The 21768-nt window shown below is 47.1% G+C and overlaps 1 protein-coding gene across 1 annotated transcript in view; it reads left to right on the forward strand.

Annotated features, from left to right (window-relative positions):
• CFAP77 (cilia and flagella associated protein 77) overlaps nt 1-21557 on the forward strand; it is a 27098-nt gene extending 5541 nt beyond the window's left edge. Inside the window, exons 4-6 of the mRNA XM_087707619.1 lie at nt 9077-9182; nt 13036-13137; nt 21280-21557. Of these exons, the coding sequence (XP_087563745.1) occupies nt 9077-9182; nt 13036-13137; nt 21280-21405 (334 nt within the window). The 3' untranslated portion in view covers nt 21406-21557. The remainder of the gene's footprint in view (nt 1-9076; nt 9183-13035; nt 13138-21279) is intronic.
• Nucleotides 21558-21768: the final 211 nt, after the last annotated feature.

A 21768-nucleotide genomic window follows, 5' to 3' on the forward strand; every position in this document is an offset into this window, starting at 1 on the left:
CTATTCTCCAAAGCATCTGAGGGCAGGACAAGAAGCAAAGGGTGGAAACTGATCAAGCCTAGAATTAAGGAGAAACTTCCTAAGTGTGAGAATGGAATGGAATGGAATGGAATGGAATGGAATGGAATGGAATAGAATAGAATAGAATAGAATAGAATAGAATAGAATAGAATAGAATAGAATAATGGAATGAAGAATAGAACAGAAGACAGCAGAGCAGAACAGAACAGAACAGAATAATGGAATGAAGAATAGAATAGAGTAGAGTAGGTAGACTAGATTAGAGTAGAGTAGAATACAATAGAATAGAATAATGGAATGAAGAATAGAATAGAACAGAACAAAACAGAATAATGGAATGAAGACTAGAGTAGAGTAGGGTACGGTAGGGTAAGGTAGGGTAGAGTAAGTAGAATAGAATAGAATAGAATAGAATAGAATAGAATTCTTTATTGGCCAAGGTGTGATTGGACACACAAGGAATTTGTCTTTGGTGCCTATGCTCTCAGTGTACATAAGGAGAGTAAAATACATTCATCAAGAATAAAAAGAAACTACACTTAGTGATAGTCATAGGTTACTAATAAGCAATCAAATTGAACTAGGAAACAAATAAAACAATATTAATTGTAAAGATACGACCACAATTAACCAGTGGAACAGCTTGCCTCCAGAAGTTGTGGGTGCTCCCATCACTGGAAGTTTTTAAATGACTAGACAGCCCTTGTCTGAAAATGGTACGGGGACTCCTGCTTGAGCAGGGGGTTGGACTAGAAGACCTCCAAGGGCCCTTCCAGTTCTATTGATGAACAGGTTGCAGGAACTGGGCATGTCCAGTTTAATGAAATGAAGGACTAGGGGAGACAGGATAGCAGTCTTCCAATATTTGAAGGGCTGCCACAAAGAAGAGGGAGTCAAACTATTCTCCAAAGCACCTGAGGGCAGGAGAAGAAGCAATGGGTGGAAACTAATCAAGGAGAGAAGCAACTTAGAACTAAGGAGAAACTTCCTGACAGTGAGAACAATTAACCAGTGGAATGACTTATCTCCAGAAATTGTGGGTGCTCCATCACTGGAGGAGGTTTTTAAGAAGAGATTGGACAACTATCTGTGTGCCATGATATAGGATTTCCTGCCTGAGCAGGGGGTTGGACTAGAAGACCTCCACGGTCCCTTCCAATTCTGTTATTTGGGTTTTGCTAACTCCTCCATCAAGTTATCTTCCTTTTTGACGTGGAAATAGCCAGGTTTTTCAAAGACGGGGCATTCCTCCCACGGGCCCATTCACCGCTTCCTCTGCAGTTCTCCCTCTCACCCCAACCTGCAACCCCCCCCCTTTTGGGCTTTCCTTCTGATTTCTTTTGTCACGAGGTCTCGTAAAAATGACATTGTTCACCTCCTCCTCCTCCCGCCCCCCTTCCTTCTTTTCCCCTTAAGTTTTGGACAGAGATTTATGGCCAGGGATGAAAGCCGGGAGGGGCGAGGGAGACACAGATGGGACGATAGCAGAGAATATGGCTGCTCCCTGGAGTCTGATTGTGGGGAGGGGGGGGATCGTAGCCTATTCATCAGCAGCCAACGGCCCCTACCAAGGTCAGCACTAACAAGGAAGAGGTAAGTTTTTCCGCGGACCCCAAGGGGCTCCCTCCAGTCAGTGGCGCAGTAGCGCTGAGCATCGGTTTGTGATCTTGGCAAGGGTTGCCTGGCGCGAAACCCAGATTTTTTGCAACCCAAGCTCCTTTCTCCCGGCTGGCCACTGCGTTTGCAAACAGGCAGCCATGTGTTTCTAAAGAAGAGGGGGGGGGAACACCCCAACAGGCCTCTGTGAGAAAGAGGGCTTCCATGTTCAGCACATGGCTTCCCTTGATTAGCTTTTGAGATGGTTGAAGTGGCCTTCATACTCTCTCTCACTCTCTCTGCCTCCCTCCCTCCCTCTTCTCTCCCTCTTTCTCTCCCTCTCTCTCTCCCTCAATCCCTTTCTCCCTCCCTCCCTCTTTCTTTCCCTCTCTCTCTCTCTCTCTCCCTCAATCCCTCTTTCCCTCCCTCTTTCTCTCTCTCCCCCACACTCCCTCCCTCTTTCTTTCCCTCCCTCTCTCTCTCTCTCCCTCAATCCCTCTTTCCCTCCCTCTTTCTCTCTCTCTTGTCCTCACTGTTAGGAAGTTTCTCCTTAATTCCAGGTTGCTTCTCTCCTTGATTAGTTTCCACCCATTGCTTCTTGTCCTGCCCTCAGGTGCTTTGGAGAATAGCTTGACTCCCTCTTCTCTGGGGCAGCCCCTTGAGCAGGGGGCTGGACTAGAAGACCTCCAAGGTCCCTTCCAAGCGTGTTATTCTATGTTCTAAGGAGTGGATCTATTTCCTCTCTTACCAACCCCACTTCCTCAGTTGCCCCCAACCAGGAGCACAACGACACAACGGCACACAATGTGGCAGCCTGTGGCCCTCGCACCGGACCTCAGAGAGGCTGATGTGATGTGTGACGTCCACTCTTGCACCTGTGTGATCCTTCTGAGGGCGTCCTGGTGTGTTACAGACACAGCTGCCCCAGTGGGAGGCTCCACTTTTCTCTTCTTGTTAAGAAGTGACAAATTGCTTTTTTCACAAGTCAGCAAAGCTGCTTATTTTTGCCGTTAAAGGCGGGAGTGTGATCTTGGGAATGTGACGAGCGACAAAAAAAAAAAATCGATTCCAGGGCTGTTGTGGGATAGTTTTATATCATTGCCAGTGAAATAATCTGCGGGAAGAGAAGGAAGAGGGTGGAGAAGAAAAGAGGAGGAGAAGACAGAGCTGGGATGGACCTTGGAGGTCTTCTAGTCCAGGGGTCCCCAAACTTTCGGACCACAGGGACCACTAAATTCATAATTTTAAATCCCGCGGACCACTGATAGGATCTGCCTAACCACCAACGGGATGGGCGTGGCTAGGTGGTCATGTGGCTGGGTGGGCGTGGCTAACTTGGTGTCACTCGTGTCGAGGGATGCCTCATTGGCCTCTACTTGCCCCTCCCCTCCAAGCCCCTCCTCTCCTGCCCACCTGGGCTCCTTAGGGCCCCCAACAGGAAGCAGTTGCTGGAGCTAAGCAGCCACCAGGAGAAAGAGTTGGCAAAACAGCTCAGTTCAAATGGGATCTGACCGAGAAGGAGGCTCAGCAGAAGCACATCACTGAGGACTAGGAGCATGGGCTTTCCAAGCAGAGGGAAGACCTGTGGGAGTGCAAGGCCAGGTGCCGGCGCCTGGAGGCTCAGTGGGCTGAGATGGTCGGCCAGTTCCAGGCCATGATGCCGTCCCACTGGAACGAGGCCCTTTGGCTCTTTGCCACCAGTGGCTCTTCCCTCCAGCCTTCGCCCAAAGCCCCCCACCAGGAGGCCGAAGCAGACCCCAAGCCAGAATTTCTGCTCCCCTCCAACCCTCACAAAAAGACCCCGAAAGGGGAGACTCTACTGCAACACAAGCGTTCATTGCACGTATCCGTCCCAGGGGCCGTAGTTTGATTTAATGCAATCTAAAAAAGGCAAATAATTTTTCTGCAGACCACCAACATTTTCTCACGGACCACCAGTTGGGGGCCACTGTTCTAGTCCAACCCCCTGTTCAAGCTTGAGACCTTGAACCAATCAAGTCAAATGCTGTCCAGGCTCTTCCTGAAAAATTGCCTGGGATGGAGCATCCACAACTTCCGGAGGCAACTTCTGTTCCACTGATTAATTCTTCTCTCTCTCTCTCTCTCTCTCTCTCTCTCTCTCTCTCTCTCTCTCTCTCTCTCTCTCTCTCTCTCTCTCTCTCTCTCTCTCTCTCTCTCTCTCTCTCTCTCTCTCTCTCTCTCTCTCTCTCTTTCTTTCTCTCTCTCTTTCCCTCTCTCTCTTTCTTTCTCTCTCCCTCTCTCTGTCTCTTTCTTCTCTCTCTCTCTCTGTCTCTCTTTCTCTTTGTTTCTCTCTGTCTTTCTGTCTCTCTCTTGCTTTCTCTCTCTCTTTCTGTCTCTCTTTCTCTTTCTTTCTTCTCTCTCTCTCTGTCTCTCTCTCTGTCTCTCTCTCTCTCTGTCTCTCTGTCTCTCTCAAAAATTTCCTCCTTATTTGTAGGTTGGATCTGTCTTTAACACGTTTTCCCTCACTCATACACTTTAGCTTCAAGACCATTAGAAGAGAAGGAAAAACAGAAAAAGAGTAGAAGAAAAAAAAAACAAAAGGAGAAAAAGAAAAAGGCCAAACTTTAGACTGCCAGGATGAAGCCACTTCTTGGTTTTGTCATTGACCCAAAATAAGTCATATTTGTGGTAGTAGCCAACCAACCAGCAGATGGGCTGGAGTTTGCATCTCTCCACATGTAACAATAGCCCTTAGATTTATATATCGCTTCACAGTGCTTTATAGCCCTCTCTAAGCGGTTTACAGAATCAGCATCTTGCCCCCCAACAATTTAGGTCCTCATTTTATCTACCTCGGAAGGATGGAAGGCTGAGTCAATCTTGAGCCGGTCAAGATCGAACACCTGACAGTGGGCAGAGTCAGCCTGCAATACTGCATTCTAACCCCTTCACCACCATAGGAAGGATGGAAGGAGAAAAGGGAAGGAGAGAAAGAAGGAAAGAAGAGCAATAGCACTTAGACTTATATACTGCTTTACAGTGCTTTTACAGCCCTCTCTAAGCGGTTTACAAAGTCAGCCTTTTGCCCACCAACAATCTGGGTCCTCATTTTACCCAACTCGGAAGGATGGAAGGCAGAGTCAACTGAGCCTGGTGGGATTTGAACTGCCAAATTGCAGTCAGCCGGCAGGCAACAGAAGTAGCCTGCAATACTGCACTCTAACCACTGAGCCACCATGGCTCCTACGTAGAATGTTGTTGTCTGTGAAGAGCCTCCACTTGAGCTTATTAGTTTTCACTTGTCCCGGGGAGAACCAGATAATGGATCTTAGGGGGAATCAGGTTTATTGCCTTTTGTGGCCACGCATGGACTGGAGGCTAGTTCCCTGCTTAACTCCCTCCTTCCAGCCTCAAGTGGCAATTTCCCAACATCAATAAAGTTCATTCTGGCCACACTTAATTTCCCATCGCTGCCACCTCTTAATTCCCCTTCGCTTTATGATTCGCTTGCTCTTGGTTATCTCTACGCTGGGCCAGGAAACCCACCCTATGCCATCAACTCAGGCATCAACTGTCAGGTGTGGAAAAAAAGATGCGCTTTGTAAGTTTCCCCGCCGCGAAAGTTTCTCAGAGGCAGCTGAGACAACCTTGCTCCCGAGTGCTCTGATGCTGCATTTGTTCCCAGCTCACGGTGCTCCTGCACCGTTCCCCTCTCCCGCCGAGGTTTTAATTTTAACAAAACCGCTGTCTCTTGTGAAGGAAGCCTCAACATCCATCCTCGGCAGCTGAGTACTTTCTCTGCTGTCACAAAATTTCCCAGGAATTTTAAGAAAGAGAAGAAGAAGAAATAACACCCTCTGGCTATTCTTTCAAATTAATACCCACTGATGACCAATTATTTTGCCCGCCTGCGCACGGGGAGGCGTTAACTAAAATCTGGTTTGTCACACCCAAGGCTTTCCCCTTGAAACCCCTTTCAACCCCCCCCCCCCCCCCGGTGTTCCGAAGCCCCCTTGGAAGACGCCGATGTTCCTTGGGAAATTTCATCCCCCATTCAAGAAACTAAAATTAAAATTGGGGTGGGGGAAAAAAAGTTTTTAATGAGCTGCAAGGCTGTGAAGGGCCCGTCAGTGGGAAGCTGTGTTCTAATTCCCCATAGAGATCTGTTTCGCCCCAAAAGCGAATCACACCTGTCAGGAACGAACATGTGTACACCCCCAAAAAGTGTCAGCCTTCTATTTCGCAAATTATAACGATTGTTCCTTTTCATCTCGGATTCCATTTTTAGAGAGAAAAGGGGAGAGGTGGAGAGAGAAGGAGAGAGCGAGAGAAGCTGGCTTCTTCCTAACACACACACACACACACACACACACACACACACACATATGACTTTGTCATTCATTTCGAACTCCTGCAATTTTGATTTTAAAATACTGTTAATAGTTCATTATGGATTTTTATTTTTTTTAAAAACACAACTTATATGGCAGCGAAGGGAAGCTCATTATAAAGAGAGAGAGAAAGAGAAAGCAGGAAGATTTCCAGAAAGCTCAGCTTAACTTCTTTGCTGCTATAACCAGGGGGAAGAGGGTTTTTAAGTTCCTCGGCTAAAGACTTGCTGCCTCTTGAAAATTATTTAGCAGAGGAGTTTATTAAAAATGCAAAAGGAGGGAGGAAGAGGGGCCTGGTGAAAGGGAACGGTTCTTGAAAGCGTGCAGAAATACATTTTTAGAGGGTCTAATGAGAAGGGGGTCTGTGGGCATTTCTTCTCTTCCAAGGGCCTCCCAAGCGAGGTGGTTGGGATGGTGGGTGGGTGGATGGATGGATGGAGAAAAGAAAATCCATAAAAGATAGACAGACAGATAGATTGGTCGGTAGGAAGGTAGGGTGGGTGGGTAGGTGGGTGGATGGATGGATGGATAGATACCCACAGAGAGACAGTTAAATGATAAATAACTAGGATGGATGGAGAGAAGAAAGAATCAATAAAAGATAGATAGATAGATAGATAGATAGATAGATAGATAGATAGATAGATAGATAGATAGATAGATAGATAGAGTGGGTGGATGGATGGATGGATGAATGGATGGATGGATAGATACAGACAGACAGCGAAATGATAAATAACTAGGATGGATGGATAGAAGAAAGCATCAATAAAAGATAAATAGATAGATGGTTGGATGGATGGATAGAGGGATAAATGGGAAGGAGATAGCTAGACATCCAAAAGGCCTCAACTATATCCCCAAGATATCGTCCAAGGTTGGATGAAGGACCAGAATCCATAAATAGAGGAAATTTCGCTAGGATCTGGAACGCAATCCAGAACAAGAATCTATATTGTTGGCTCTTTGTCACAGTCCCCCTCCAGACCAGCAGACATCCAGAGAAGGTCGATTGGCTGAAGAACATGTGGAACCAACCTAGAGAAGTCACTACTATTGCTCAAGAAATGCTTCCTTAGTTTTACGTTGCTTCTCTCTTGGGTTAGGTTCCATCCATTGCTTCTTGCCTCCTGGTGATTTGGAAAATAAGTTGATACACGACCCCCCCCCTCTTCTTTCTGGCAGCCCCTCCATTCTTTGCAGAATTTGGTGGTACGGGAGGGGGGGGAGGAGTGGTTTGACCGGAATTGTGGACAGGCTCCCAAAAAATATTCTGCACGCCTCCGCCTGGGTGTGATCCGTGTGGCGCCCAGCCCCTTCCGCGCACCAAATCCCTCCAGCTTGCGGGGAAAAAGCCTTCTCTAAGAGCGTCCTCTTGGGACGGATAGGCACTTGATCAAGCTCGTAACATCATTAGCCAACATGAGCAGAGATTAAGCCTCTCTCCGAAGCATGTGGCAAGACATAATTAGCAATAAAAGTCACGCCAGGAGCAAAATAAGCTGTGGGGTGAAAGAGGAGAAGGGCGGCTATTTACATGCGTGCAGGAAAGACCCGGAACGAAATCGCGGTTGCAGCCCCCCAACATGTTCGCGTTGTAAGGCCAACGAGGAGAAAGAACCGCTAGTGTTTTGCGTTCAAGGGCTTTCCTTTACGTTGCGTTCTTGGGCCAACGGAGGATGCTTGTAGAGAGCAAACGGTCAGTGTTTGTAGGGTTGTTGTAGATTTCCTCAATGTAAGGAACCCCACTAGGTCTAAACGGGGGGATATTGTTGCCCAAGATCTCTGAGACCGCATGGGATGGTTCTACACTTTGTCATGTGGTCTCTGGGGATTAGGAGATCCACAACCTACTTGGCCGCGTGGAAATGTCTCAAGCTCAGCAGCCAGACCCGTTGGCAGGTTAAGTGTGTTGTAGGAGGAGAGGAACATTTGTTTAGGGGTAGTCAAAACTCAGGAAGAATTTGTTCCCGTATTCTCCAACTAAATACATAAATGAACGAACGAACGAATCCATACCAGGTGTCCCTTTTGGTCTTACTAAGTATCTGAGATAAAAGTAGACATCTCTGTGTTCTGACCCCACTCATCCCACACCAACACACACTCCGAGCCAAAGATAGGTTACGGCATTTAATTAACAGACAGACAGGTCCTTGGCAGCAAACCGGCACAGACAAGCTTGGGCAGCAATCCAGCACAGATAAGCCCTGGCAGCAATCCAGACTGCCAAGCTCACAATAATGTTCTCCGACATTAGTTCCTGTGTTGACTTCTGCAAAAGGGACGTGTGCACAAGCAGTCCTTTTATAGTCTGGAGAGGAGCCTAATGACCACCAGCTGAGTGCAATTACCTCCTGTAATTGCGTAATTGTTCCTTACACCTATTAGCTCTCCGGTGCCGGGCATCTAGGAACAACTCCCTTGACTCCTCCCCACTGCTGAAGTCCGGATCACACTCCCTTGTCTCCTCCCCCCTGGTCCAAGGCTCAGGCGCCTCCTGGTGGCCAACCAGCCTCTCTGCGCCCTGCTCGGAGTCGGAACCCTGTCCAGGGTCCTCTACATCCTCCAGAGCCGACTCATAGGGCCCCTCGCTGTCGGAGTCTGGTGGCAGCTCCAACGGCTCCTGCTGGGCCACAACATCTCTGTGTATCAAGTGAAATTAAAACTGGAGGGGGGAGGAAACAAGGAGTAGAAAGAAAGAACAATACCGTGTTTTCCTGAAAATAAGACAGGGACTTATTTTCTTTTGTCCCCCGAAATAAGCGCTTGGCCTTATTTTCAGGGAGGTCTTATTATTTTTGAGGTGCAGGAGGCGGTGAGCGGGGTCACCTCATGGCTGCTGCTGTGTTGCAATGTTTTCAGGGAGGGCTTATTACCCAGGGAGGTCTTATTTTCGGGAAAACAGGGTAATCCCTTGGCCGATGGAGTCAAAGCCCCATCATTGGAAGTCTGTGGACCTGGCCAAGGAGATTTTTCTGAGTAAGATGCAGGTAGGGGATTCCGGGTGTTGGATGATCCCAAGATCAAACTCACTGCGTTTCGTGTGGGCTGCGGTTAAGGTCGGGATAATGTCGCTGTCACTTTCCTTCCAAAATCTTTTTCAGGCCCTCGACGCCTTTCTTCGATCTGCTGCAGCACAAATACAGAGAGATTTGGATGGACGAGCAGAGGGCGGTCATCAAGGCTGAGAAAGCTGAGAAGAAACAAAAGGTTAGATGACTTTTAGAAGGCCTTTCAGTTTGCTGAACCCCTTTCTCAAGACCATTCTCTTGTAGACACGGGTTGGGAAGGTTCTTGGGACTTAGAATCCGTAAGCTGGTTCATCCTGACGTAGAGAAGACAACCCTAGATCACAGCTTCTCAATCTTAGGAACTCTAAGATGTGTGGAGGGACGCGGTGGCTCAGTGGCTAAGACGTTGAGCTTGCCGATCAGAAAGGTCAGCAGTTTGGCAGTTCGAATCCCTAACACCGCGTAACAGAGTGAGCTCCCGTTACTCGTCCCAACTTCTGCCAACCTAGCAGTTGGAAAGCACATAAAAAATGCAAGTAGAAAAATAGGAACCTCCTAGAGCCGAGGTGGCGCAGTGGTTAGAGTGCAGTACTGCAGCCACTTCAGCTGACTGTTATCTGCAGTTCAGCGGTTCGAATCCCACCAGGCTCAAGGTTGACTCAGCCTTCCATCCTTCCGAGGTGGGTAAAATGAGGACCCAGACTGTGGGGGCAATATGCTGACTCTATAAACCACTTAGAGAGGGCTGAAAGCCCTATGAAGCGGTATATAAGTCTAACTGCTACTGCTATTGCTATTTGGTGGGAAGGGAACAGCATTCCAGACGCCTTCGGCGTTGAGTCATGCCAGCCACATGACCATGGAGACGTCTCCGGACAGTGCTGGCTCTTCAGCTTTGAAACGGAGATGAGCACCGCCCCCTAGAGTCGGGAACGACAAGCCTATATGCCTTTTAGGTAAATAGGTAAAGCCTTTACCTTTTAAGATGTGTGGACTTCAACTCCCACCATGGGGCCTGGGGAATTCTGGGAATTTGAGTCCATACACCTTAAAAGTTGTCAAGGTTCAGAAACTCTTTATCTAAATGGTGTGATCTCTTCTTTGATGGAACTTTGTTGGAACTACTTTCTGAAGAAGATCAGCAAACGCCTCTTGGGTTTTTGCTTTTGTTCTTGTCACTCGTCCTTTAGAGTTAATGGTGTGGATTTTATTTATTCTTGTTCATTTATTATTTACATCCTGTTTGATGTCCTTTGAAAGAAAAGTGGGGTCTTCAGATGACCTGGTTATCAAATGTGTTAGATGATCCCAGCGTGCGTGGCAGGCCTAATTATGTAGCATAAATAGAAATAATCAGATATCTTAGAATCTTAGAAGAACAGAGTTGGAAGGGACCTTGGAGGTCTTCTAGTCCAACCCCCTGCTTAGGCAGGAAACACGACACCATTTCAGACAAATGGCTGTCCAACATTTTCTTTAAAACTTCCAGTGTTGGAGCATTCACAACTTCTGGAAGCGAGTTGTTCCATTGATTATTTGTTCTGTCAGGAAGTTTCTCCATAGTTCTAAGTTGCTTCTCTCCTTGATTAGTTTCCACCCGTTGCTTCTTGTCCTGCCCTCAGGTGCTTTGGAGAATAGCTTGACTCCCTCTTCTTTGGGGCAGCCCCTCAAATATTGGAAGACTGCTATCCTGTCTCCCCTAGTCCTTCATTTCATTAAACTGGACATGCCCAGTTCCTGCAACCTGTTCATCAATAGAACTGGAAGGGCCCTTGGAGGTCTTCTAGTCCAACCCCCTGCTCAAGCAGGAGTCCCTATACCATTTTCAGACAAGGGCTGTCTAGTCACTTAAAAACTTCCAGTGATGGGGGCACCTACAACTTCTGGAGGCAAGCTGTTCCACTGGTTAATTGTGCTCATATCTTTACAATTAATATTGTTTTATTTGTTTCCTAGTTCAATTTGATTGCTTATTAGTAACCTATGACTATCACTAAGTGTTGTCTCTTTTTATTCTTGATGAATGTATTTTACTCTCCTTATGTACACTGAGAACATAGGCACCAAAGACAAATTCCTTGTGGGTCCAATCACACCTTGGCCAATAAAGAATTCAATTCAATTCAATTCAATTCAATTCAATTCTATTCTATTCTATTCTAGTCAACCGTTCTTCATACGTTTTAGCCTCCAGTCCCCTAATCCTCTTTGTTGCTCTTCTCTGCACTCTTTCTAGAGTCTCCGCGTCTTTTCTACATCTCCTCCCAGGAGTATCTCATCTTTTTGGGGAACCGTCAAGCAACCATACTGTGAGGCATCTGCCATAATTTGGAGATTTCTTAGCTTCCAAACATTCAGCGTGGGAAGCAAACTTTTGTATCCCCTGATTAAGTTTCTAAAAATTCTCCTTCCCAGCTTTGGAAATGTCTGCTCTCCTGATTCTGTTTCAGTGATATTCCATATTCTTCCCAACCATGTCTGTAGAGGTCATCAACTGGTGGTCCGTGAGGAAATGTTGGTGGTCTGCAGAAAAAATATTTGCATTTTTAATATCGCACTAAATCCGGGGTCCTCAAACTACGGCCCCTGGGACAGATAGGTGCAATGAATGCTTGTGTTGCTGCAGAGAGTCTCCCCCTTCGGGGTCTTTTTGTGGGGCTCAGAGGGAGGCAGAAATTCTGACTTGGGGTCTGTTTCAGCTTCCTGGTGGGGGGCTTTGGCAAAGGCTGGAGGGAAGCGCCGCTGGTGGCGAAGAGCCGGAAGGCCTCCTCCTCCTTCCTACAAGCCCCACTCCATTCTATCACTGATAATGTTTCCTAGTTGGGTCATCAAATGTCTGGAAGAAAACCACCAATCTCAGAGCTTCTGTATATAAACAGGGAGAAAGTCCCACTCCCTTTTAACACCGATGAGGTCCTTTAGTTGGGTGATGAAACATCTGCAAGAAAACCACCAAGCTCAGAGCTTCTGTACATAAACAGAAAGAAAGTCCCACTCCCTTTCAACACTGATGAAGTTACTTAGTTGGGTGATGAAACATCTGGAAGAAAACCACCAAGCTCAGAGCTTATAAACAGAGAGAAAGTCCCACTCCCTTTTAATACTGATGAAGTTACTTAGTTGGGTCCTGAAACATCTGGAAGAAAACCACCAAGCTCAGAGCTTCGGTATATAAACAGAGAGAAAGTCCCACTCCCTTTTAACACTGATGAAGTTTCCTAGTTGGGTCCTGAAACATCTGCAAGAAAACCACCAAGCTCAAAGCTTCTGTATATAAACAGAGAGAAAGTCCCACTGCCTTTTAACACTGATGAAGTTTCCTAGTTGGGTCCTGAAACATCTGCAAGAAAACCACCAAGCTCAGAGCTTCTGTATATAAACAGAGAGGAAGTCCCACTCCCTTTTAACACTGATGAAGTTTCCTAGTTGGGTCCTGAAACATCTGCAAGAAAACCACCAAGCTCAGAGCTTCTGTATATAAACAGAGAGAAAGTCCCACTGCCTTTTAACACTGATGAAGTTTCCTAGTTGGGTCCTGAAACATCTGCAAGAAAACCACCAAGCTCAGAGCTTCTGTATATAAACAGAGAGGAAGTCCCACTCCCTTTTAACACTGATGAAGTTTCCTAGTTGGGTCCTGAAACATCTGCAAGAAAACCACCAAGCTCAAAGCTTCTGTATATAAACAGAGAGAAAGTCCCACTGCCTTTTAACACTGATGAAGTTTCCTAGTTGGGTCCTGAAACATCTGCAAGAAAACCACCAAGCTCAGAGCTTCTGTAAAGAGAGAGGAAGTCCCACTCCCTTTTAACACTGATGATGAAACATCTTGCCAGAAAGCCACCAAGCTCAGAGAGCACCCTCTGCATATGCGCTTCCTGCCCATCCTACCTCGCAAGGCTGTCTCCCCTCTGGCCCACTAGCACCCTTTTTTTTTTCCAAGTTGGGGTTGGTCTCCCCAACCAAACACCACACCAGTGTTGTGTATGTGTGTGGTATATATTCTCCTTGGTGATTTTCTAAGCCCGGCACATTTTCTTGATATGTTTCAGAAACGCCGGGGGAAATTCTACGAGACCCGCACTTGCTTGCTGAGGAAGTTCCAGCCACCGATGAAAAAGGAAGACCTTTGGCGTATCCCACATTTCCAGAAGGTGGGTGTGAACCTGGAAAGGGTTTATTTTAAGGGCTTATTAAGAGCCGGTGGCATATGTGTACTTTTTTTTTCCTTTTAAAAAAGAAGGAGGAAGATATATGTTAAAATTAAAGATGTATATTGGAAAGGAATTATAAATACCATCAACGTAAAACGGAGCTCGCTCAGGGGCTGAAATACACCAAATAAATGAGATGAAGAGTGTGAAGTAGAGGAGAGAGGTAAGGGAAGAAGAGAGGGATAGGAGAGAGGGCAGGGGGGGGGAAGAGGAGGAGAGAAAGGAGGAGTGGAAAGGGGAGGGAGGAGAAGGAGAGAGAAGGGGAAGTAGGGAAGAGAAGGATGATGGAAGAAAGGAGGAGAGAGGGAGAAGAAAGTGATGAATAGGGTACAAATACGGTGTATGGAGAGCAGAAGAGCCAATAATCATTTTTTTGGGAGTTGATGGTAAGACAAATTGATGGAAATATTTAACAATATAATACAATGCTGGGTATGTAATAGTATACATATGGTTATTTGTTATGGAAATGAAAAAATAAAAAGCTTTATTTAAAAAAAAAGAGCCGAGGTGGCCCAGTGGTTAGAATACAGTGCTGTAGGCTACTTCAGCTGACTGCTAGCTGCAGTTCAGCAGTTCGAATCTCCCCAGGCTCAAGGTTGACTCAGCCTTTCGTCCTTCCGAGGTGGGTCAAATGAGGACCTAGATTGTTGGGGGGCAAGAGGCTGACTCTGTCAACCGCTTAGAGAGGGTTGTAAAAGAACTGCAAAGTGGTATACACAACAGCCATCCCATCTTCCCTAAGTAAGGTAAATGTTTAAGGTTCCCCTTGCACATATGTGCCAGTCGTTCCCGACTCTAGGGGGCGGTGTTCATCTCTGTTTCAAAACCGAAGAGCCAGCACTGTCCGAAGATGTCTCCAGGGTCATGTGGCCAGCATGACTCAACGCCGAAGGCGCACGGAACACTGTTCCCTTCCCACCAAAGGTGGTTCCTATTTTTCTACTTGCATTTTTTAACATGCTTTCGAACTGCTAGGTTGGCAGAAGTAAGTCAGTCAACTCCCTAAGCAAATTCAGATTTAAATGGGCCAAAATACACCAGATCTTGCCAATACAAGCACTCATGGACTTCACGGCCACAGCACGGAACAGAAACTCCATCGCTAAGCGAGATGGCAGTTAAGCGAGCCGTGCCCGACATTGTGACGGTTCCGTAGCAAATCGGTGCGGTTGTTAAGTGAAGCCTGATGTCCTTAAAGCCAATGTGCGTTTTTGCCGTTGTTCTTGCTGGTCGAAAGCCAGTGGCAATTTGGTTTAATGAATTGTTATTATTATGATTTAAAAAGAAGCAAGTAGCTGCCTGTCTAGGGGGAAATGTGGATGCCGGATCATTTCAATGAAAATGTCACCTGTTTGAATGTCGCGCCAGCAACTCGGGGGGGGGGGGGAAATCACCTGGAATTTTTCTCAGAGCCGAAGTTATTCAGCACAAACCTTCCTTCTAAGAAAACAGAAGGAAGTGCGAAATATTTTTCTCGAATGTTATGTTCAAAATGTTCGGTTTGAGTTGCCTGGCGGGGTTTTGTCTCCTGCATGGACTAGATGACCTCTTAAGGTCTCTTTCCAACTCTTCTGTTATTCTGGGTTTTTTTTTTTTTTTTGGTTTAACGAAAAAGAAGTCAGGCGGTGAGCTCATATTTGTCAACTCTCCCCGCGGGAGTATCGAATTGCGAAGCCCAGAACTACCTTTCAAAATTTGATACAGTAAATTACTCCTTAATGGCTCCCTCTGGATTCCATTTTTTTTTAACGGAATCTTCAACAGAATAACAAAGTTGGGAGGGATCCTGGAGGTCTTCTAGTCCAACCCCCTGCTCAAGCAGGAGACTCCTTACAATTCCAGACCAATGATTGTCCTTAAAAGCCTCCAGTGATGCAGCACCCACAACTTCTGGAGGCAAGGAGTTCCACTGGTTAATTGTTTTCACTGTCACGAAATTTCTCCTTAGCTCTAGTTTGCTTCTCTCCTTGTTTAGTTTCCATCCATGGCTTCTTCTCCTGCCTTCTGGGCCTTTAGAGAATAGCTTGATCCCTTCTTCTCTGTAGAAGCCTCTTAGATATTGAAACACCGCTATCATATCCTCCCTAGTCCTTCAACACACCAAGCTGGCAGGAATAGCCAACACTCCAGAAGGCAGGCTTAAGCTACAGAAGGATCTGGACAAACTTGAACATTGGGCACTATCTAACAAAATGAAATTCAGTGGTGAAAAGAGAAAGGTTCTACATTTAGGCAAGAAAAACCAAAATGCCCAGGTACAGCATAGGTGGTACCTTGCTCAACAGTAGTAACTGTGGGAGGGATCTTGGAGTCCTAGTGGACAACCATTTAAATAGGAGCCAGCCATGGGCAGCAGCTGTCAAAAAAGCCAACACATTTCTAGGCTGCATCAACAGAGGGATAGAATCAAGATCACGTGAAGGGTTAATAGCACTTTATAAGGCCTTGGTAAGGCCACACTTGGAATACGGCATCCAGTTTTGGTCGCCTCGATGTAGAAAAGATGTTGAGAACTCTAGAAAGAGTGCAGAGAAGAGCAACAAAGATGATTAGGGGACTGGAGGCCAAAACATATGAAGAACGGTTGCAGGAACTGGGTATGTCTAGTTTAATGAAAAGAAGGACTAGGGGAGACAGGATAGCAGTCTTCCGATATCTCAGGGGTTGCCACAAAGAAGAGGCAAACCATCTGAAGACAGGATAAGAAGCGATGGGTGGAAACAAATCAAGGAGAGAAGCAACTTAGAACTAAAGGAGAAATTTCCTGACAGAATAATTAATCATTGCCTCCAGAAGTTGTCTGCCAACACTGGAGGTTTTATATACCACTTGTCTGAAAGGGTACCGGGTCTTGTGCTTGAGCAGGGGGTTGGACTAGAAGGCCTCCAAGGTCCTTTCCAACTCTGTTATTCTATTCTGTTCCATTCCATTCCTAATTTCTCTTCTCCTTTCCTCCCTTCCCTTCCATTCCTAATCTCTTCTCTTCTCCTCCCTTCCCTTCCTAATTTCTCTTCTCTCCTTTCCTCCCTTCCTTTCCCTTCCCTTCCCTTCCCTTCCTAATCTCTTCTTTTCTCCTCTCCTTTCCTCCCTTTCCTTCCTAATCTCTTCTCTTCTCTTCCCTTCCCTTCCCTTCCTAATTTCTCTTCTCTTCTTTTTCTATGGATTTACAAAGCCACATGTGACCCAACTCCACTTGTTTCTGCATTGAGGGAAGCCAACCAGAATGTTCTAAGCTTCCTTGCTCGCTCATTTTTTCTTCCTGGCACAAGACCCGTGTCTGGGGAGTTTTAGCCCGCTCCCCAAGTGCCTTGCTCACCTGTCCCCTTCTCCTTGGTTGACAATCTTATCAAAAGCAGCCGGGGATCCAGACACGATCTTTTCACTCACAGGCAGTTTATGAAAAGGAAGAGAATTTGAAGCCACTGGCAAGGAGGAGGAGGAGGAGGAGGAGGAGGAGGAGGAGGAGGAGGAGGAGGAGGAGGAGGAAGGTGGGGGGGGAGAAGAGAATGCAAATAAAGAAAAGCGAGGGAGGGGGAAAGAAAAAGAAGGAAACCATCATCGGGAGGGAAATGGAAAATTAAAGGGGGGGAAACCCACGAGCTGATGAGGTATCTCACCTGGGTACCCCCTCCCTCCCGCCAATTAAATCAAAACGGTTTGTTTTTAATGGTCTTTTACATTGACAAGTGGACTATCATTTTTAGGGTCTGAAAGCTGTCAGGCTGCGGAGGCGAATCCTCCGTTGATAATGCCCAGCGGTTCCAATTAGGCATTGAAGCCGTTCCTGGTGCGTTAATGACTCCCCCGGCACCGGCTTGGCCCCTTCGGCACTGCCTAATTCCTCTTCCTCCCCTCTTCCTCTGACACCACAAATTACCGACACAAAACGGTGACACTCCTGGTCAGGCCAGGCCCAGGCCTGTGGGCTTAATGAGCAAGAGAAGTTGTTGGGGGTTTTGTTTTTGTTTTTTTTCTCCTTCCCCTTTTTCTTCCTCCCTTTCTTTCCTTTCCTTTCCCCTCTTCCCTATTTTCCAGGAGGGTTGTCTTCTCCGCTAAGTTCTTTTCTTGTTTGACAGCTGCTCGCGCGTGTTGACCTTATAAAAGATTTAGCATCTCTCGTTATTTCCCTGCCAAGCGTTGACGACCGAAGACGGGTGATGGGTGGCGAAGACGGAGAAAGAGGGGTGGGGGGGGCGGAGAGAGAGAGAAAACGGTCGGTCTGTAAAAGATGGGTGAATCGGTTGGGGAAAGCTGGAAAACTTGTACGCCCGGCGGTGTGCAACCGTGCGGGGAGAGTTGCAAGAAAGGAGTTGCGGCCGTGGCCCTGAAATCTTAGCTTCGCTACATTTAAACGCCACTCCGGGGTGTACAAAATTCCAAATAGAGATGCTGGACAAGGGACGGCGGATAGAAAAGATGTGCGGAGAGACTGAAGTTGGTGCCATTACGCCCATGAAAAGTTTGGTGGGAGCGAAGAGTCTTCCTGGCAGTCTGAGGGTGTGCCCAGAATCTGTAGCCACCGAGGAATTCTAGAAACCAGGATTCAACTAAAAGAAGGTCCATCTTGGGCCAGGATTTTTGCTTTCTCCCTGTGATCAAGTACAAATACAATAGCAGAGTTGGAAGGGACCTTGGAGTCTTCTAATCCAACCCCCTGCCTAGGCAGGAAACCCTATACCATTTCAGACAAATGGTTATCCAACATCTTCTTAAAAACTTCCAGTGTTGGAGCATTCACAGTTTCAAAATCCCTGCCACGCAATATAACAGCAAATGGTCCAACCATTAGGGCAGGAAGACCATTCCCAAGACCGTTCCCAATAAACACCAACAGGGCAAGCACTAGCACTGATGATGTTACCTAGTTGGGCAATGAAATGTCTGCAAGAAAGCCACCAAGAACAGAGAGCACCAAGGACCGTGCAGTCTCCCTCTGCCTCCCTCTTCCTCTCCTCCTCCTCCTCTTCCTCCTCTCTGTAAACCCCTCTCCCTTCTAGCAGTGATGATCTTACCTAGTCGGACAATGAAATGTCTGCAAGGAAACAACCAAATTGAGCTACCGTTAACAAACAGGGGAGCAAGTTACCCACTAGGACTGATGGCGTTACCTAGTTGGACAATGAAATGTCTGCAAGGAAACACCCAAGATCAGAGAGTACCAAGCACCCCACAGTCATCATCTCCTCCTCCTCCTCCTCCTCCTCCTCCTCCTCCTCCTCCTCCTCCTCCTCCTCCTCCTCCTCCTCCTCCTCCTCCTCCTTTCTCTCGGAAAACTCCCCTCCTGCCTGGTACTGATGATGTTACCTAGTTGGGCAATGAAATGTCTGCAAGAAAACCACCAAGATCAGAGAGCACCAAGGACCCTGCAGTCTTCCTCTGCCTCCCTCTTCCTCTCCTCCTCCTCTTCCTCCTCTCTGTAAACCCCTCTCCCTTCTAGCAGTGATGATCTTACCTAGTCGAGCAATGAAATGTCCTCAAGAAAACAACCAAATTGAGCTACTGTTAACAAACAGGGAGCAATTTACCCACTAGGACTGATGATGTTACCTAGTTGGGCAATGTAACGTCCATAAGGAAACACCCACGCTCAGAGAGCACCAAGGACCCTTGCGATAAAGGATTCAAGAAAAGGAGGGGAGCACAACCCAACTCGACAACAGTGCTTGTGTATAACAAATTTGTGACTGCTCCGTTCATCAGGAGCCAGGGGAGTTCCCGCCCCCGCTTTGTCCTCATCCTCCTAACCCCCCCCCCCAAATAAAACAAGCCTACTTAAACAGGAGCCTAATTATGGATTTAGATGTCCAATTCGGAAAACGCCAACTGATCTGCGTTAATGAGATCTGAGGACTTAATACCTGCGTGTCCGCAATTATCTCGGTGGCTGGAGATTTGGTGTGCCAATCAAGAAATTACCTTTCGGCGTCTGAATGGTTCATTAAGCCTCCTTGGGAAGAGCCGGATGAGGGGTTTTTGGAGGTGGACCGGGCGGAGAAGACTTAATCAACCATCCCCGAAGGACGGAAGTCCTCGGAGACATCGCGTCTGAAGAGCAGGAAACAGGATTGAAAGAGAAGAGATGAAGAGGTGCCTTCTTAACTCCTTCTGATCCTTGAGAGGTCAAGAGTGGAAGGTGGGATCCACGTTCCTTATCCTCCATGAGGCTGGAAGATGTCTCTGGAGACATCTCGGCCATCCAGGTCAAGGTGTTTCTATTTTTTTCCCCAAAAGGCAACTGGACTTTGTTTTTCCCTGAAGACGTTTCCTCATCCAAGAAGCTTCTGAAGTTCTGAAGAAGCTTCTTGGAGGAGAAGCGAAAGGTGCCTTCAAGGAGAAACAGAGTCCAGTTGCCTCTTGAAAAAGCACCTTTGGGTTAAGCTTGGAAGCCAGCTGAGCAAGTTGGCCCCTAAGATTGAGAAGTCAAACAAAGTCCACCTACATACTACTTCCACACACAAACTCTACTGGACCAACATGGTCGTTTTTGGCCCATAACCATCCATGAAGACCTGGCCTTCACCCCGCAGTGGATAGATGGGGATGTTGGTGATGATGAAGACGATGGTGTTTGTTTCCCAAGTTTGATATTTCTCCACAGCCTCCCTGGATGTTCTCATCTGAACAAGACCTCTAGGAGGAGTTTCCTCTTTGAGATCTTCTCAGGACCAACACCTACTTGTCTTTATTCTGTCTCTAGCCATCCGCAGCCTCCTTGGCCTCCAGCTCTTCCTTTCGTCCCCAAGGAAGGATCTCCAGAAGGAGGTCCACTCAGAGGGCTCTTTCCTACAGGGAAGGGCAGCCAAGGGAGCTGCAGAGGGATGGAGAGATGGGGAACAAATTGTTCTCTCTTCAACAACCACCTCCATCCTCCCTGGTTTGTTATCATTGTCTATAGATCATAAGTTCTAGTCTTGCCTTAGGCATGACTTTCACCAGGAGATGGTGAGTTCTAGTCAGAGGTGGGTTCCTACTGGTTCGCACCAGTTTGGTAGAACCGGTTCGTCAAATCTACCGAACCGGTTAGAAGAGGTTCCACCAGTGGACCCGGAAAGCAGGCCACACCTACAGAAGAGGTTCCAAAAAATTTTGAAACCCACCACTGGTTCTAGTGCTATCTCAGGCACGAAAGTCAACTGGGTGACTTTGGGCCAATCACTAGGAGACGGCGAGTTCTAGTCACATCTCAGGCATGAAAGCCAGCTAGGTGATTTTGGGACAGTCCCTCCCTCTCAGCTCAGCCCACCTCACAGAGGAGTTGTTGTGGGGGAAAACAGGAGGAAGAAGGTGTATTAAATATATTTGCCACCTTGAGTTGTTTATATAGTTGCATTGGCATCCTTCAGTCTCCAAAGACGATGGTCTCGTGCTCTGGGAAGAGGTCAAAGCTGGAGTGTCCTCTCCAGAGCACGAGGCCTGGGTGGATTAATATGGAGGATAGACTGTTATCCAAGCAGCAGATCCCCCCTCTCCATGTGGCTGAAATAGTCCAAGGGAATGGCAGAGCCATTCAGCTGCATTGTAGGAGTTACCAGAACCTGGTTGTACACAGTCATGAACTGCTTCCGGGACTCCGGCTCCGGATTTTGCCTGGAGGTTGACTCTGGAAGCCTTTTCCAGGAGTGGATGCAGCCACAAGGCAGTGGAGGTTTGTCATCGGAGTATCCCTTCTCCTAGAAGATGGTTCTGCCGCTGGATCTGCCGTTGGGGCGTAGAGCCCTCTTCCGCCTTCAAACCCGTTGAGCGCGTCTTCTCCCGTAACCCTGGGAAGGGGCCCTTACGAGGTGCTCCCAGCCGGGCCAGCTGGACCAAGGTTTTTTAAGGAGGTGTTACTCCTCCATCACTCACCCTTTGTCCTGGCTTGTGACAGGCAGAGCCTGGCTTCCCAAACAATGGGCCCAGGATGGCGGGTTTTGTTGATATAGTATCAGTGGCATATGACATGAACACAAAACATTTCTAAATCTATTGGCCATTTCTCATGTGTCTAGTTGAAGGTAAGACCTCCCATCTTTCTGGATCCAAGAAGTCACTTGATATAGCTCTCTCTCTTCCCCCACCCCGCTCTCTCGTCTTCTCTAGGTTGAACCACACCTCTCGACCTTCCCGGATCATGCTTCATACAAGAAGGCACTTGAGGTCTTCCGTTCAGAAGTTCCTGTGAGGATTGGGCCCCTGGCTCAAGGCATTTACACCACAGCCTGTTAAGATATACGTAGAGGGAAGAAAGAGAGAGGAGGAAGAGAAGGCTGAACCACGAAAACAAATAAAAATGAACCCTGAAGACTTAATTGCAGATTTCTATTTTAGGATCGGAAATTGTTTTGTTCGCCTGATGATTAAACTTATTTTTAACCCGATGTGTTTTATTTGGTCTTTAATGTTTCGGCAATGAGTTGATCTGGAGGTTCAGAGTATGCACCGTGTGACATTTTTGAGACTACCCAGGAGCAAAATACAGTAAACAGAGGTTTGCCTTTCATATAGCGGTTTATCTATAAGGAATATATACATACGCATACTGGGCAAAGTCAGGCAATCAATCATCAACTACAGCATGGAAGCACACAG

Source organism: Thamnophis sirtalis, unplaced genomic scaffold (genome assembly GCF_051295495.1).
Source record: "Thamnophis sirtalis isolate CommonGarterSnake01/CBP01778 unplaced genomic scaffold, rThaSir2_p1.2 scaffold_2, whole genome shotgun sequence".
Lineage (NCBI taxonomy): Eukaryota > Metazoa > Chordata > Lepidosauria > Squamata > Natricidae > Thamnophis > Thamnophis sirtalis.